Raw genomic sequence first — 18,694 nt, forward strand, 5'->3', positions numbered from 1 at the left:
CTTCCTCTGTCCCCTCTTAAAAGGAAATATCTTTATTGTAGTCCACTTTATGCAATAGAAAAACTTTTCCAGTGACATCAAAGCCTTAAAAATTCCTTCCTATGGTCTGACAATTTGGAAATACAGTCTCAAAAACGTTATATCCTTTGTAAGGAACTTGGTTCCACAATTGTTGGTCCGCAAAGGCTGGGTAGAAGAACACTGCCACGTATCTTGCATTGTAGAATTCCCCTCTCTCTCAAAACTTTAACACAATCCAAGACTTCGATCAGTAAATGTAAAGCAATGACGTTATTCTCCACAATTCAACAAAATGGCAAATTCCTGCTCAGACAGATCTCTGAATCTTCACAATATCAGCTCAGTTTTTGAATCATACATTATAGATGTGTTCTTCAACTTCTAAAGCATAATTGACTTTGCCCTGTAGCTGCTCAAGGGTGGCTTTCTTGAGAAAGCTCCACCCTTTGCTTGTGCTCCGTTGGGACATTTTACGAAGCAAACTTGGACTTTCTGACATAGAAACTCGCTTATTGATGATCCTTTCGTTTGACAAGTCAACCCTCTGAGACTCGTTCTCCTCCACTCCATCCTCTTTGTCGTCATTGTTCTTAATGGCATCCGCAGTTTGCTTTACTGTTTCCATTTTTAAGTCCTTGCGCTCTTCAACTCTGCCAGATAGTAAGAAAAAAACTAAATTAAAGCCCAATTCAATCTTTTGCATTTATCACTGTATTGCAGTCAGGTGGCATATACAATACTAAATATGCTGCTTTTTAGGTTGTTTTTAGTTGCCAAGTGGTGCAGCAACCCTGTGATGTCAGGTGTTGGAGACTTGGGACTAGGATTTGGGTCTCCACTGGTCCGCCATGCCCCATGCACACTACCCCAATCTTTTTTATCATTGTTAATTTCCTGATTTGATTTCTTTTGTCAATGCCCCAGGCCTAAATACTAGTGGTGTTTTGCTTTTAATTAACTGAACCGATGGACTCCCATGATAAGTTCCCCTCATGCCAGGGTGCTAGGCGTAATCCTAGACTTTGACCTCTCCTTTGGGCCCCACATCCACTCACTGTCTAAATCCTGCCGCCTCAACCTCCGGAACATTTCCAAAATCCGCCCCTTCCTGACCAATGACACCATAAAAAAAAAAAAAAAAAAAAAACGCATCCATGCCTTGGTTATATCTCACCTTGATTACTGCAACTCCCTCCTCACTGGTCTACAGTTACACAGGCTATCCCCCATTCAGTCTATTATGAATGCTGCTGCTAGACTCATCCACCTTACCAACTGATCAGCGACTGCTGCCCCTCTCTGCCAATCCCTTCACTGGCTTCCACTAACCCAACGTATAAAATTCAAAATACTAACCACAGCTTACAAAGCCATCCACAACACTGCCCCTAGCTACATCACCAACCTCATCCACAGATACTGCCCAAATCGCCCACTCCGCTCCTCCCATGATATCCTCCTCTCTAGCTCCCTCATCACCTCCTCCCACGCTTGCCTCCTGGACTTCTCTAGAGCCTCTCCCATCCTCTGGAACTCCCTACCACAGCATGTCCAGTCAGCCCCCACCCTGTCTGCCTTTAGGCGATCTATACCTTTGTGATGACTTTTGTAAATATTGGAGAATCTGCAGAATTTTTGCTGCTATTGGGCTTTTTTTAATGCACAAGGCATATGGTCTATGAGAAGATTTGCGCTCGTGGTAACACAAGCTGCATTGATGACGTCATGATGCAATGGGAGGCACCACTATAAATACTGTAGATGATGCTTTATGGCAGCTACCATAAGGCAAATGCTTCCAGGGCTGTCTTAATAACATCATTGGCCCCTGCAGAAAGTTATGCACTGGGGCCCCTACCAGCCCGCCTCAATTTATTCACCTACTCTCAAGAATTAAAGTAAAAATACTGTAGTTGATATTAAACCTATAATTATTAATACTTTCAATGAAATCTAATTTTAAACAAGAAGAAAACATGTCGTAATTCAAGGACTAATCAACACAAAAGAGCACAATACAGGGGGGGATCAGCAGAGCAAAATACTGGGATGAGGAAGGCAAAGTACAGGTCCTGGGATGCTGCCCGGGACACGACCTTACTGGCGTAGCTTAGTAAAATTATGATTGTCCTGGCAAATCCGGGAGTTGCCAAGTATGATTTAATGCAAGATCATCATGGGACCCCCAATGCACCTGGGGCCCCTGAGCAGTGCCCATGCTTTCAGATGGCCCTGCATGCTTATTTTGTTTGAGCACAGTCAGGGGCGGACTGACAACTCATGGGGCCCCCGGGCAATAGGGGATCATGGGGCCCCTGTGTCCTTGCCCAAACTCAAAAAAGCCAATGAAAAAAGGTACCAGGGGCATCTCATGGGGCCCCTACTGAACCCGGGCCCTCAGGCAGTGCCCGAATTTCCAAATGGTCAGTCCGCCCCTGAGCACAGTTATATTTTTAATCTATGGTGAAGCCCTTGCATGGGCGAAACATGTTCAATTGGTGAGGTTAGGGTCTTTATATTTTTTTTTCTGCTAATTATTACTGGGACTTTTCAGGGAATACATGGATTTTTCAGGAGGAAGTGATAGGAACTGCCACCGTAACTGACATTTTTTTTTTTTAACTCAACGTTTCATTCTCGGCAGCTTCTTTTCTCTCCTATTGCTCCTCTACCACCTGCATGTACCTGTAGGAACTTTTAAAGATTTTCCTATTTTGACAATTGTTGCCAATTTTTTTGAAGGTACAATAAAATTTGTAAAAAAAACTATTGTATTTAGACAGCAGCAGTATCTGCTGCTGCCTGAATATCTAAACAATGACTACAGTGTCCATCTGTCAATTTTCCAACTGGTCCTTTGAGTTTGAAATGGACTTTTGTTGAGCTAGACAGTGCCATTTGAACCACTAATCGGCTCAAATTCTAACAGATTTCTCAGGAATCAGCCAAAATATTGAGCAGCGTATGGCCAGCTTAGCACACTTGTAAGGTTCTTACCGTAGATACCAAGAGTCCCCAAGACCGTACTCTCTTCCGCAGATTCCCATCTGAGGCCAGAGGACTTTTGGCATTTTCCGTTCCAGCATGAGGGTAGTGGCTACAACCTGTAGACATAGAAACAGTTTTTATGGTCGATATTCCTGTGTGTGCAAATAGGAAGACAGCATCCTTCTGTGCCTTATGGGCATGTCTTTTTATGCTAGCGAAGAAATGTAAGAAAGGTTTAGGCCTAGCAGGACAACATTTTAAAAAGGAGGGTGGAAAAGCCGTTTCTTTACACTGTACCTTAAAACATTCCTCTTAAGCAGTAAGGAAAAATGATTGGGAAATTAACATTTTACAGGTGAGGTTTTACAGAACTGTGCAGATCCAAATCTGCCATTGACTTTAGAAGATATAGCTAAAGTATGTAGAAGGATCTGTACCAAAACCATTCCTTATATCTAAGATTTAGGGGGAGTGAGGCATAGTATAATCCAACCTTTCTCAACCAGGGTGCCCAGGCACCATGGAATGCCTTGAGGTTTCTTCAGAGGTGCCTTGGCAAAATGTCTAAAAATTGTCCAAAACTTGTATACAAACCAGCGGGTGGAACAAGCCGGCCTTTTAGTTACACAAAGCCACAGGTTTTCATTGTGCGCCATTGTTATTATACAGGCTTTATATAGCGCCAACAGTTTGCTCAGCGCTTTACATTATAGAGGGAGACAATACAGCAACAATACAGTTCAATACAAGAGGGAGTTGAGGGCCCTGTTCCTTGGAGCTTACAATCTAGGATGACCTCTAGCCGCCGGCATCTTGACAACCAATGACATTATCAGTTGATAAGGAGGATGTCAGCTGCCTGCACAACATCCTTGTTTGACCCTCCCCCGCCCCTCTCCATCAGTGTTGAGGTCAAATTAGCTCAGTGATGGATAAAAACTGGGGGGAGAAGAGAAACACTGGAATACTAGTCTGTACCAGTGTGCAAAAATGTATTTGCTTTGGAAGAATAAATCACCTCTAAATGTTGGGTGTCCTACATTTTGGAAGTTTTTCACATTTTAGAATGGAGTGCCTCAAGACTGCCCATAATTTTAAAGGGTGCCTCGGGACTGCCCATAATTTTAAAGGGTGCCTCGGGACTGCCCATAATTTTAAAGGGTGCCTCGGGACTGCCCATAATTTTAAAGGGTGCCTCGGGACTGCCCATAATTTTAAAGGGTGCCTCGGGACTGCCCACAATTTTAAAGGGTGCCTCGGGACTGCCCACAATTTTAAAGGGTGCCTCGGGACTGCCCACAATTTTAAAGGGTGCCTTGATTGAAAAAAGGTTGAGAAACACTGGTATAATCACTGGTTGAGTCTTTAATGGCATGAGGGAGGTGAATGGGGAAATAATTCTCAATTGAAATCTACAGTGAAAGACAAGATCTGTTGGTCTAAACCTTTTAGCTTTTTCCCATCTAGGGGAACCAAGGAATGTCTGACATTTTTTATACACAATATGATGACAAAGGAACCTCCAGAGTGCTATGGGTTAGATCAGTGGTCTCAGAACAGTGGCCCTTTGCTAGCCTTTGGCCCCTAGGGCACTATTCATCCCACTGACACCAACAGTGGAGCATAATTCCTGTCACTGACACTAATGATTGGGAATTATTCCTCCCATTGACACCAACATTAGGGCACTATGCCTCTCACTGATGTCAATGATGGGGCACTTCTCTTCTCACCAATACCAATGATGGGGCACTTCTCTTCTCACCAATACCAATGATGGGGCACTATTCTTCTCACCAATACCAATGATGGGGCACGATTCTTCTCACCAATACCAATGATGGGGCACTATTCTTCTCACCAATACCAATGATGGGGCACTATTTCTCCCACCAATACCAATGATGGGGCACTACTCTTCTCACCTATACCAATGATGGGGCACTATTCTTCTCACCAATACCAATGATGGGGCACTATTTCTCCCACCAATAGCAATGATGGGGCACTATTTCTCCCACCAATAGCAATGATGGGGCACTACTCCTCCTTCTACTGACCACCAGCCCTGAAGCGAGGTTAAATCTCACTCATACTGGACCTGGGACATTTTCTACCCCTACTGGACACAATCTTAAGGACAGCAAATTGTCCCTTTGTTTGAAAAGTTTGGAGACCCCGGGTTAGAAGAAGAGATTAATACAAAACAAAGCTTGCTTTACAGATCCCTTTATGTGATGAATCACTTTTGTGTAGACGAACTGAGTTGGTGTGTTGTTCCTTTAGTGCAACCCAGCTAGGAATAAAATAAATCCAGATAAAGGATCTCCGCAATAGAGGAACATTTATACTCACCAGTCTGTTGGCCCTGGTCAGCTGCTGAAGTCTACACAAAGCTCTTCAGCAATTGACCCTTACCTCTGCCCCTTCCCCAACCACCACACACCATGGTTCCATTCTCTGACCCCATGTCACTATAGAACACGGCAGTTTTCTATTGTCAGAGGACAGATCTACAGTGCACAGCAGGAGCATGGGCATCCGACACTCCTGGAAATGGTGCATGCCTTAGAGGTTTATGGAGAGCTGCAGCGCAGAAACAAAGAGAAGGTAAGGAGACAAAAGGCTGCCCAAAGTGGGGAGTATAAACACTATTGCAGGGACTTTTCATCTGGATTTATTTTAAACCTGAAGAGGTCACTTTAAGGTGGGAGGGCCAGGTAAGCCTGCTCTCTTATCCATTGCTAGTGTATTTAATTCAAGGGGTCTATTTATTAAAAAGTTGCCTGTGTGAATGCCTCAAGCATTTTCACAGCCTTCACCGTATTTTGCCTAATATGTTTATTTTCTATGATCTAGTAGCCATAATGTAGTATTTTCCTGAAATACCTGAATCAGGAAATACTGCATGGATGCCATTAGATGGCACCATGAATCATAGGAAATAATTATTACGAACGCCTTGGTTAATGGAATTTTCGGTTTACGAATGAAAATCCATTGAAAATAATGGCTTGGTTTACGATTTTTTTTTCGCAGTACTAACGGATTAATTGGTTGTCAACACATTTACAAATGTTTTATTAATCATGTCCCTATACAGTATTTATGCCTTTAAAGTGCACTTTATAAATAGTTGTGAACAGAGGAGACTTTTTTTTACTTTTTTCTGACCTCCGGAATGGATTAATTGGTTTTCAATGCATTCCTATGGGAAATCGCGGTTCTCGGTTTACATATCTTTCGCAATACGAAAAGTCCCGCAGAACGAATTAAATACGTAAACCAAGGTACGCCTGTGTTACACAAAATATGGAAATTTATGATGGCTGTGTGAATACTTTGTATTGTTCTCTGCTCTTTAGTATCCTTTTCTGTGCAAGTTATAAATTGATGCAAGTGACTGATATTTCTTTTAACAAAAAGGTAAAAGCTGAATTAATTGAATATGTTAAAAGGAGACTAGAGCTCCACCTGCTGCCTGGACAGGAGAATAACAAAATATACCGTACACATGCAATAGTTTATATTTCGATAGGGAAGGGAAAAAAAAATTATAAAATATTATAAAATATTTATTTTTCAGCCAGGACCATAACAAAATTTGAACAAAACTACTAAACACTCCATTCAAACTAGATGAGATCGTAATGCAGGCTGTAGTCTGGTATAATAATGCAATTTCTTTAATCACTTTTAAAGATATTAAAATTTTACATCAGGACCCTACTTGTCCTTCCCATACTTACTTCCTAACCCCCACCCCACTACACCCCTCACCCACCCCCACTTTTATCTTTTTCCTCTGGTGATACCCTTCAATGCTATGGTACACCACGACAAAAGACAGGAGAAATGTCTTTTGCCCAGGGGTGGACTGCCCAACAGCCCGGGGTCTGTAGGGGGCCCCATGAGATGCCCTTGGTACCTTTCATAGGCTTTTTTGGGTGTGGTTTGAATGTGGGCTAGGACACAGGGACCCCATGATTTCCTATTGCCCAGGGGCCCCATGAGTTGTCAGTCCACCCCTGCTTTTGCCTGCACAGAGCGGTGCTGTTGCAGGTATTTTGCTAGTAATATAACTATACAATTACACACATAATAATCCTGTCTTTGAACTGGTTGTTGCTACTGTTTCTGATGTTTTGTTGCTGTGTTTTTTGTTATATTTGTTTTTTCTCTGGTATTACTAAAAAAAATAAAAAATAAATAAATAAAAGAAATGGAAAAACGGCTTCATAAAGAATGCAAAATAATAATAATAAAAAAAAAGTTGTGCATCAACGCTAGGATACCAACAGTATCAGATTTATTTATGATGTTCGATAAATTGTAGACTCTTCTTGCTTGTTGAATTTATTTGTAATCATTAATTGTATATTTGGGAGGGTGGACATAGGGGCCCTTCTTCCTGCAGAGAAGTGACTATTTTGCATACCAGAAGCACTGTTTACTGGGAGGTAGGAGCCAAGCTCAACTTTTACAAGAAAAAAGTCCAGATTTGTGTAGAATTTCAGCTGCCCTGACCATTTTGGTTTCCACCAAAAATGACCTCTACTTTAGCTCAGTTCATATTGCCACGTTAAAGAGCATTTTAACTTCTTGCCCATTGTGAATTACCTGAGCCCTCCAAAGCTCGTCTCCTTCATGGGACACCCGCCAGTGAGTATCTCCCATCATGGCAATCAGCAGATTCAGCATCAGAAGAGCTGCGACTATTGCAAAACCTGCGTACATCACGCTGAACATGAAGGGCAAGTCTACATTATAATTAGCAGGACCATCAATGACCGTGAGGAAGAGTTCGAAAGTGCTGAACAGGGACATTGGATATGTCATGAACTGCCCCAGATCCAATGGGTCTTGTGTTTGAAATATGACATAAAATGCTGCAAAAAAAAAAAAAAAAAACGAACATGTTGAATTATTCATGAAGAATTATCAATTTCTGAAACCTCGGTGTATGGCTCAATTCAGCTTTAAAAGATTGAAATAAACAAGTAATGTCGTCTTTATCACAAGGGTTCACTTTTGTCCTCCTCTGCTGATTGACAGTGATGTCCATGCTATAGGTTTAGGCCGTTCACATACAGTAGCTCCTGAAGGGTGGCTGAAAAACTCCCAGAAATGGCATCATCCCATCTTGACTTGTTTTTAGGATGTTACTAAGACACTCCCAGCGGTTACTATTCACCTTCACCATCACAAGAGTGAGCTCAAACCCCTTCACATTCACCCTCTCCCCTGACCAGGGGCGGATCGACAACTCATGGGGCCCCCGGGCAATAGGGGATCATGGGGCCCCTGTGTCCTTGCCCAAAATCAAAAAAGCTTATGAAAATGGTACCAGGGGCATCTCATGGGGCCCCCTACTGACCCCGGGCCGGGCAGTGTCCGAGTTTCCAAATGGTCAGTCCGCCCCTGCCTCCGATGCAGTAGCTCTGAGCTCAGTGTTTGAGAGCTTGCTCCTGAGATAGTGGTGCTGAAATAGCTGGGAATGTCTTAGCAACGTCCAAGCAACAAGGCAGGACAGGGAGATGCCATCTCTGGGAGTTTTTTGATCAGGCTTCACAAGATAAACAAATGGCCTACAGCTATAGCAAAAAAAAAACATTTTTTAAATATATCCTTTGGATTTTTAACATATAAAAAGTAATTTTAACATATATTTGTAAATGCATTCCAAAAATGAAGATTTGTATTTTTATAGACATACAGTATATTTGAAATTTATACAAATCTACATTTAATCATGATCTCTCTCTCTCTACATATATATAGTGGGGCAAAAAAAGTATTTAGTCAGCCACCAATTGTGCAAGTTCTCCCACTTACAAAGATGAGAGAGGCCTGTAATTGGCATCATAGGTAGACCTCAACTATGAGAGACAAAATGAGAAAACAAATCCAGACAATCACATTGGCTGATTTGGAAAGAATTTATTTGCAAATTATGGTGGAAAATAAGTATTTGGTCACCTACAAACAAGCAAGATTTCTGGCTCTCACAGACCTGTACCTTCTTCTTTAAGAGGCTCCTCTGTCCTGCACTCATTACCTGTATCAATGGCACCTGTTTGAACTTGTTATCAGTATAAAAGACACCTGTCCACAACCTCAAACAGTCACACTCCAAACTCCACTATGGTGAAGACCAAAGAGCTGTCGAAGGACACCAGAAACAAAATTGTAGACCTGCACCAGGCTGGGAAGACTGAATCTGCAATAGGCAAGCAGCTTGGTGTGAACAAATCAACTGTGGGAGCAATAATTAGAAAATGGAAGACATACAAGACCACTGATAATCTCCCTCGATCTGGGGCTCCACGCAAGATCTCACCCCATGGGGTCAAAATGATCACAAGAACGGTGAGCAAAAATCCCAGGACCACACGGGGAAACCTAGTGAATGACCCGCAGAGAGCTGGGACCAACGTAACAAAGGCTACCATCAGTAACACACTACGCCGCCAGGGACTCAGATCCTGCAGTGCCAGACGTGTCCCCCTGTTTAAGCCAGTACATGTCCGGGCCCGTCTGAAGTTTGCTAGAGAGCATTTGGATGATCCAGAAGAGGATTGGGAGAATGTCATAAGGTCAGATGAAACCAAAATAGAACTGTTTGGTAGAAACACAACTCGTCGTGTTTGGAGGAGAGAGAATGCGGAGTTGCATCCAAAGAACACCATACCTACTGTGAAGCATGGGGGTGGCAACATCATGCTTTTGGGCGGTTTGTCCGCAAAGGGACCAGAACGACTGATCCATGTACAGGACAGAATGAATGGGGCCATGTATCGAGAGATTTTGAGTGCAAACCTCCTTCTATCAGCAAGGGCATTGAAGATGAAACGTGGCTGGGCCTTCCAACATGACAATGATCCCAAACATACCGCCCGGGCAATGAAGGAGTGGCTTCGTAAGAAGCATTTCAAGGTCCTGGAGTGGCCTAGCCAGTCTCCAGATCTCAACCCCATAGAAAACCTTTGGAGGGAGTTGAAAGTCCGTGCTGCCCAGCGACAGCCCCAAAACATCACTGCTCTAGAGGAGATCTGCATGGAGGATGGGCCAACATACCAGCAACAGTGTGTGCCAACCTTGTGAAGACTTACAGGAAACGTCTGACCTCTGTCATTGCCAACAAAGGATATATAACAAAGTATTAAGATGAACTTTTCATATTGACCAAATACTTATTTTCCACCATTATTTGCAAATAAATTATTTCCAAATCAGCCAATGTGATTGTCTGGATTTGTTTTCTCATTTTGTCTCTCATAGTTGAAGTCTACCTATGATGCCAATTACAGGCCTCTCTCATCTTTGTAAGTGGGAGAACTTGCACAATTGGTGACTGACTAAATACTTTTTTGCCCCACTGTATCTCTCTCTCATATATATATCTATCATGATGAAATGTGTAAATATAGATTTGTATTTTTAAAGACATACAGTATATTTGAAATTTTTTAAAAAATATATATTTTTCATATATTTTGCAATGCGTTTTCATTACAAAATACATTTTTAAAAATACATTTCAAATATACTGTATGTCTTTAAAAATACAAAATCTACATTTACGTATTTCAGAGATCGAGATATATATATATATATATATATATATATATATATATATTTATTTATTTATTGAATATGGCCAAAATTGTAGCATTTCAAATATATGTCAATATATTTGGGAAGAATATTTTTAAAATATATTTCAAATTCATATTTTTCTTCCACGTGGGAGTGCAGTACAGGGCATTACATGAATCTCAAAAACTGAAAATATACACCCACCAGCCACTTTATTAAGTACACCTGTTCAATTACTTGGTAACACAAATTGCTAACTGAGCCAATCACATGGCAGCAACTCAATGCATTCAGGTATCTAGACGTGGTGAAGACTACTTGCCGAGGTTCAAACCAAACATCAGAATGGAGAAGGAAGGGGGATTTAATAAATAAATAAAAATATATATATATATAAAATTTGAATATATTGGATATGGCCAAAATTGTAGCATTTCAAATATAAGGCAATATATTTGGGAAGAGTATTTTTAAAATATACTTTTCTTCCATGTGGGTAGGCAGTTTTTTGGGTAACAGTGAACTATGTATTTAAACTGTAGCTGTTGCTATTGTAAAATGTTGAGATTGTAAATGGGTATGTTCTCTAGGTGGACTTACAGTATGTAAGCTTTCCTTTTTTTTTATGTACAAAAATAAAAATTGAGATATTTGTTGTGAGTGATTAACGTGTGCACCAATATTCCCATTTCTTTTTACGATTTGAGTTCTATGATTCAAAGCTGAATTCCAGGCATGCTTTTTTTCCATAGTTGCTGCTTGGCACAATGAAAGTATTTATGTTCCATACCTGGCCAATCCCTGTGGAAGAGAAGACTTAGACTGTAGAAACTGCCTCTACCACAGTTGTATTCCATATCTCAAGCCCTGCTGCATAGTAACCACTGGGATTTGCTTGGCATTGGTTCCATTCAGAGAGCATTTAGCATTCTCTCAATGCCTGCAAAGTATCTCTGATTGGAAGAGGTGGAGACAAGAGGACATGACATCACAATCCCCACCTCATCCAATCAGAGAATGCCTTAGGCTCCTTTCACACGAGTGGTCAGATCGGGTCTGTCTGTATTTCAGATGGACCTAATCAGACCCTCCATTCTCCTCTATGGGCAGTCATATGTAAACAGACTCATGTCCATTTACAACTGGCTATCTCTGATTCAAAAACAAAGCAAAAAAAAAAAAAAAAAAACACACACAAAAAAAAAAATAATAGGGAAAGGAGATCCATTTTCCTCTGTCTGGCCAGATCAGAGGGCTGTCGGGTGTAAACAGACAGCCGGTCCGTTTACATCTGGCTGCCTATAGAGCCGAGAAGGCTTTACCCGTATCCACAAAAGCAGAGTGGACGCAGATCTGTCATTCAGCCGCTCAGCTCAGCAGGGGATAAGCAACCAGGTCCCCTGCTGAACAAAACCGATCTGATCTGTGTGTCAGGGGCCCAATATTCATTGGAAGAAACGACAAGGCCTTACTCTGAATGGTGCCCGTGTTGAGCAAAATGGCCCTCTGGGGTTACTGTGCAGTAGGGTAGCTGCTCAGCAAACATCCAGGAAAACCGTAAAAAAAAAAAATCACTGCAGTAGCAACAGCTACTACAGTGATTTTCCTTTGCCACAGGGATAAGTCAGATATAAAATTTGCATTTCAACATTGGGTCAAGCTGGACCAATGTATCTATGCAAAAAAAACAAAAAAACAAAAACATAAAAAAATACCTGGAATTCAGCTTTCCTTATCTATCATGAAACCAGCATTGCATCTGCAGAGAACTATATAGAAGTCGGCTCTTCTCACCTCCACCAAATCCAAGAATGACAACTGCCATGAGCCAACAGAATCTCAACAGGTCTCCGAATATCATCTTAAGAAAAAAAACAAAGCAGACAGTGCAAGAGGATGAAAATGATAGCCCACAAAATTACTAAACATTTTACAAAAAACAGCTGAACAATGTATAATATTTAATCTGAAGCCTGTTAGCATTTTAACAAAACGGCAATTGCCCCATGGCCAATGGCACAACCATAACCTCAGTAGCCCATGCGGCTGCGATGGAGTCTGGGTATGCCTGTATAAGTTTTCTGACATCAGACCCACAAGAGCAGTCTTTGGGATTGCCTTTTGTCACAGTTCTTTAGAAGGAAAAAAAAAAGAAAAAAAATCAGTCACTTTCTTTTGTAAAAAAAAAAAAGTTTTAAAAAGTTAAAAAAAGTCAAAATACTGTAACGAAGGCAAAAGTTATATGGCTTCTCCCAACCCTGTAAGCCAGCCATATATAGATTGTACGCCGCTTGAGGGTTAGGGACTGATGTGAATGTACAATATATATGTAAAGTGCTGCGTAAATTGACAGAGCTATATAAGTATCTGTAATAATATAAATAATATAAATTCGGCTGGTTCAGCAGGGATCAGGTGAATTTCAATCTATGTATGGCCGCTGTAGTTGAACTGAAGTTGATCTACCAATCGGCTTCTGTTCAACAGCCCTGTTGAAAAAATTCCACTCAATCAGCTCTGCAGGCTATAGATTGCAGTGCTGCTCAGTGTATTCTGAGGTCTACCTGCTGTCAGAATACAATGACACACCAGGAAGGATGCCTCCATGAATCTCAAATGTGTGGGAACCCACATGAAGGAAACTGCACTTGAAATCTATTTTAAAAATATTCTTCCCAAATATATTGCCATGAAAAAAAAAAAAAAATTAATATACACGCACACATTATATATATATATATATATATATATATATATATATATATATATATATATATACACACATACATACATACACACACACACACACACACACACACACGTACACACAGTACATACACACTGTACATACACATACATACTGTACATACACATACATACTGTACATACACATACATACATACACAGTATATACACATACATACACAGTATATACACATACATACACACATACATACACACACTCTGTGCATGCTGAAATGCATTTTTATTTCAAAATATGAGACATTTTTTAAAATACATTTCAAATATACTATAGGTCTTTAAAAATACAAATCTGTATTGAAATCTATTTTGAAATATATTGAAGATATCCAAAATTATAGCATTTCAAATATATGGCGATATATTTGGCAAGAATATTTTAAAAATAGAATTTCAAATATATCTTCCATATGGGAAGCGGGTCAGCTTTTCTCGATCAACCCACTGGTTGGAAAAAAAAACACCCATCTATGGTCAGTTTTTGTTACATTATTAAGAGAATATTGGGATCAGTAGTTCAGTTGGAGAGTCATGACCTGCTTGTAGAGAGAGTATCTGAGCCATAACAGTCACTTTTGCTGAAAGTATAGAAATAACAGATCCACTGGACTGGACCAACAACTAATAAAACGATGTTGCAGGGTGTGTTAAAGTCCACTGTAAAAAACTGTGCGCAGGCAAGCTTTTATTGCAGAAGAGACTTGCACTGTCTCTTCTGCAATAAAATGTCCCCACCTGCCTGCTTGCGTCTTCTCCGGTGTTGTAATCCAAATTGCACACGTGCAGCTCAGCTTACAATGCTAGGCCAGTCTGAGTGCTGGGTGACGAGCTGCCGTGCATGTACAGGAGTGACGTCACCCCCTGCCAATCAATAAAGAGACCTGAAGACTGGCACTCAGAAGAAGATGCCAGGACCGGTGAGGGACGATTGGACAGGTAAGTATTCACCCTTTACTTCCACTTTAATGCTACTGACAGACTGCATCATGTATGTCTTTTTTTATTTATTTAATCTAGAGTTCCATTTTTTTTTTTTTTTTTTAAAAGAAAGAAATGCAAAAGTAACAATGGCTCTGGCACTTGTACCTTCTGAATCATGATGGTGAAAGGTCCGAGCATCTGGAAGCCTCGGGTGAAATATAGGATGTAACACCATCCAAGCACCAATGCCACCGACATAGGGATTGCCTCCCCATTGCTATTGGTGACCCTCATCACCAAAACTGCCATCACCATACAGGCAAATGTTATTCTAAAGAAGGAAATGGAAGAAGACGTTATAGGCATTGGGCAGCAGGAATAAACGGCAAACAAAGTCATAAGTATGCAAATTCTCAAGGCACACCCCTCTAAAATGGGGTCCCCCTATTTCATCAAAGTCCTCAACACCCCCCCCTTTACATCACAGACTTCAGTGTCCCTCGCGTTCACACCAGAGCCCTCGGGCCGCCCGCGTTCCCACCAGAGCCCCCGGCCGCCCACAGTCACACCAGAGCCCCCGGCCGCCCACAGTCACACGAGTTCCCCCAACCCCCTGCCCCATTTTCACATCAGAACCCTCAGTCGGCCTGTCTACACAATGAAAAACATATGACATTATACGAAATTATGTAAACCATGAAAAGCCTGGAAGCACCCTACCCAGCTTTGTAACCCTGGGCTAGACCACCCAATAACAGATACATCAGATTTGGGTGGACAACCTATAGCACACTTGGGTGGACAACCTATAGCACACTAAGTATAGTAGTGTTTTACCCAAAGGTCATTTTTAATAAAGGTATTTGCAAGTCCCTGCTACAGTGTGCAGTCCCTGTACAGCAGAGCTCAAAAAAGGGGGCAGAAGCAGCTACAGAAGCAGCCAAGAATGTGTCCAGCGGTACAAAGAGGATGCTGACAGAAGGAGAGGGCAGAGTGATAGAAAGATGAGCTCATCAGTCTGTATTTGCATGCAGAATGCCCTAGGTAACGCCCACATGTAATGCTGAGCTTCCATGAATAAAAGCACTGACTGAAAAGGACGGGCCAGAGACAATCAGGCAAAAGAGAAAAGAGCTAATACTGGATGTCCTCTAGCTGGGATAGGAGACCGGCTCTGTCTGACTTGCTGCAGCTTCCAAAACACATTGTGAGTAATTTCAGTACAGGGAGGAACCTGTCCAACTGGGCAAAACTGTTTTAAATAAAATCCAAAGACTTGCATAAAAGAAGAGTGTAATGTTGCTCATTTTTTCGATCTCTACACTACCCACCATCGACCAGGGGCGGTCTGACCATTTGGAAACTCGGCACTGCCCGAGGGCCTGGGGTCAGTAGGGGGCCCCATGAGACGCCCCTGGTACCATTTTCATAGGCTTTTATTGAGTTTGGGCAAGGACACAGGGGCCCCATGATCCCCTATTGCCCAGGGGCCCCATGAGTTGTCAGTCCGCCCCTGGCATCGACTTGCTGTTATTGAAAACCCCACAATGTATGTCAGGGAGATTTGTAAAGATTCTTACATTATGATATGAAAAGGTCCACCAAGAACTGTCTGTCCAAAATATCTGGTAGCTCCAACCCGTACGAGGTCAGGGATCTAATAGGAATAAAAATGAAAATCAGTAAACAAAAAAAAAAACAAACAAACAAAAAAAAAAAAAAAAAAGACTAAAAAGCATAAGCAACCAGAAAACTTCATAGTCCCTCCCATGAGTTTCAACAGAAATTGTTGTGGTTTGAAGGGTACACCCAGGCCCAGGTTACCCACCTATAACCCCAAACCTCCCTCTCCTTCTCTAGATCAAATTCCAGAACGGTCTGGTTTTCTTTTGCCTTGTTCCTGGAGTAAGACACAGCTTTAATTACTCTCAGTGACACCACCAAGCTCCTAACATTGTTGCAGGAGGCATCACCCCCCCCCCCCCCACCCCACCCCACAACTACTGTATATTTCCAAGTGCCCTTTCCCTATGCACAATGAACTTTATTAAAAATAAATTCTGCACCTTAAGCATTTGCTTAGACTATACAAATTTCCCTGTATTTTGCCTGATACAGTATATTTATGTCCTACAATTGTCAACTCCATCTATTGGCCATAATGTGGTATATCCAGAAATACCTCAATCAGGAAAATATGGCATTATGGCCAGTAGATGGAGCAGATGATCATTGGAAATACATGTGTATTAGGCAAAAAAAAAACAAAAACAAATCTCATATATATATATATATATATATATATAAAAAAAATTATTATTATTATTATTATACACACAAACATACATATACACACACTATTCTAGGACAGGGCTTGAAAAATCCGCTCGCAAATGTGAGGAGAATTTCCCTAGCGGCTGCGCTCCAAGCCTCATTGTGAAGTCGAGTTCCGGGTTTCCAACTTCCAGTTTCCGGCTTCTTCAGCACCGCCGCTGAGGGGACAGGTGCAAGAGAGGTCCGATCTCCTCCGCTGAGAGGAGTCACCCTCTCCACTGCCATGGGGGACAGTAAGTACTATATACATGTCATATCACTATAATGGAGTACAGGGGAGCTGGGATATACATACTGTATACATGTCATATCACTATAATGGGGTACGGGGGAGGGGGATATACATTACTGTATACATGTCATATCACTATAATTGGGTACGGGGGAGGGGGATATACATTATTGTATACATGTCATATCACTATAATGGAGTACAGGGGAGGGGGATATACATTATTGTATACATGTCATATCACTATAATGGAGTACAGGGGAGGGGGATATACATTACTGTATACATGTCATATCACTATAATGGAGTACAGGGGAGGGGGATATACATTACTGTATACATGTCATATCACTATAATGGAGTACAGGGGAGGGGGATATACATTACTGTATACAGTTTAATATTTTGGACTCTTTATTCTAAAGAAAAATGTAATTTCATAAGCTTTAAGGGTGCATGGTTGGGGGCGGGCCAGGGGTGGGGTTGGAGGCGGACCTGGGCAAGGTTGGGTGGGGCACCTGGTGGAGAGTAAGGTTTGTGCCTGGCTAGTAGGTCTAGACTCGAAATTTTAAGCCCTGTTCTAGGACATTCTCACAGCAGTCTTTTTTTTTTTTTTTTTTATACATAGACCCCATTGTGTGGCTTTTTTTTTTTTTTTTGAGTTAGGACAGCTGGTAAAGGAATCAATGGGGGTTCATTTTGAAAGGCAAATAGACTGTTGCAGTCTATTGCCAGTCACATGCAGTTGCTCCACAGCTTAGCAAATGAGGTGAGGCTTCACTTTGCAAAGAATACCCAATCACGGGCAAGGAAAATGAATAAAACTGCATTTTTGGTTGCACACGATTGAATGATAGAAGTCAGCAGAGTTTTTGCTCATTCACTAAGCTCTGGAGCAACTGCACTTGCAAAGTGCACAGTCTATTTTCCTATAGTAAATCAACCCCATTAGTACTCATGTGGAGAAGGATAAAAAAAAAAAAAAGATGGGTGGCAGAGTTCTATAAACCAGCAATTAGGGTTGACAATGCTGGCTGGGATTTCCAACCTTTGGGGTGAACTGAAAGTTCACTTGTGAGCCAGGTCTTCTCATCCAACAACAGTACCTTACAAATACTCCCCTTGGGCTGAGCGACCTAAAATTCCCACAACTAAAATATTGTGGAAAGCATTTGCAGAAGAGTAGAGGCTGTTCTAACCAGGAGGTCAACTTATTATTTATGTCCTTGGTCTTGGAATGGAATGTCTAACAAGCTCATACAACTGATGTCTACCATTGTTTGGCAATAGAGTGTACGGTATCTGCTAGTGATTAAAGCAATATTAAAAAGGTTCATATAAAACAAACAAACAAAAAAAAAAGTCATATTACTTTCCTCTGTGCAATGGTATTGTACAGAGAAACCCCAATTCTCCTCTTCTCAGGTCCCCCACTGGCGCTCCTGGCTCCCCCCTCCCCTGCTGAGTAGTCCATGACCAAGCTGATTGTTCTGGGGGCGCTTGTGTGTGCTCACTCTCAAGACACCTCTGTGTGTATATTAGATGGCTCAGCACCACCCCTTGCTCTCTTCTCACTGGCTGTGACTGACAGCAGTGGAAGCCAATGGCTCTTGCTGCCATGTCTCAGCCTATGAAGAGGGAGAGACCCAGGAGAGCCGATGCTCTCGTGCACAGCGCTGGATCAAGATGGGGCTCAGGTAAGTATAAGGGCGGGCTGAGGGGAAAGCTCAGGGACTGACTGACCATTCGAGCACTGCCCAAGGGCCCGGGGTCAGTAGGGGGCCCCATCAAATGCCACTGGTAACTTGTTTAGGCTTTTTTGGGTGTGCTTTAAGT

At 41.7% G+C, this 18,694-nt stretch overlaps 1 protein-coding gene across 1 annotated transcript in view; it reads right to left on the minus strand.

Annotated features, from left to right (window-relative positions):
• Positions 1–373: 373 nt before the first annotated feature.
• The window catches only part of LOC149449388 (transient receptor potential cation channel subfamily V member 6-like), a 52,345-nt gene continuing 34,024 nt past the window's right edge, over positions 374–18,694 (minus strand). The window contains exons 10-15 of the mRNA XM_089693303.1: positions 15,873–15,949; positions 14,458–14,623; positions 12,403–12,469; positions 7,630–7,898; positions 3,019–3,125; positions 374–671 (exon numbers count right to left, since the gene is read on the minus strand). Coding sequence (XP_089549429.1) covers positions 374–671; positions 3,019–3,125; positions 7,630–7,898; positions 12,403–12,469; positions 14,458–14,623; positions 15,873–15,949 — 984 coding nt within the window. The remainder of the gene's footprint in view (positions 672–3,018; positions 3,126–7,629; positions 7,899–12,402; positions 12,470–14,457; positions 14,624–15,872; positions 15,950–18,694) is intronic.

The sequence above is a fragment of the Staurois parvus genome, unplaced genomic scaffold (assembly GCF_062004578.1).
Source record: "Staurois parvus isolate SC_StPar_1 unplaced genomic scaffold, SC_StPar_1.0 ptg000621l, whole genome shotgun sequence".
NCBI lineage: Eukaryota > Metazoa > Chordata > Amphibia > Anura > Ranidae > Staurois > Staurois parvus.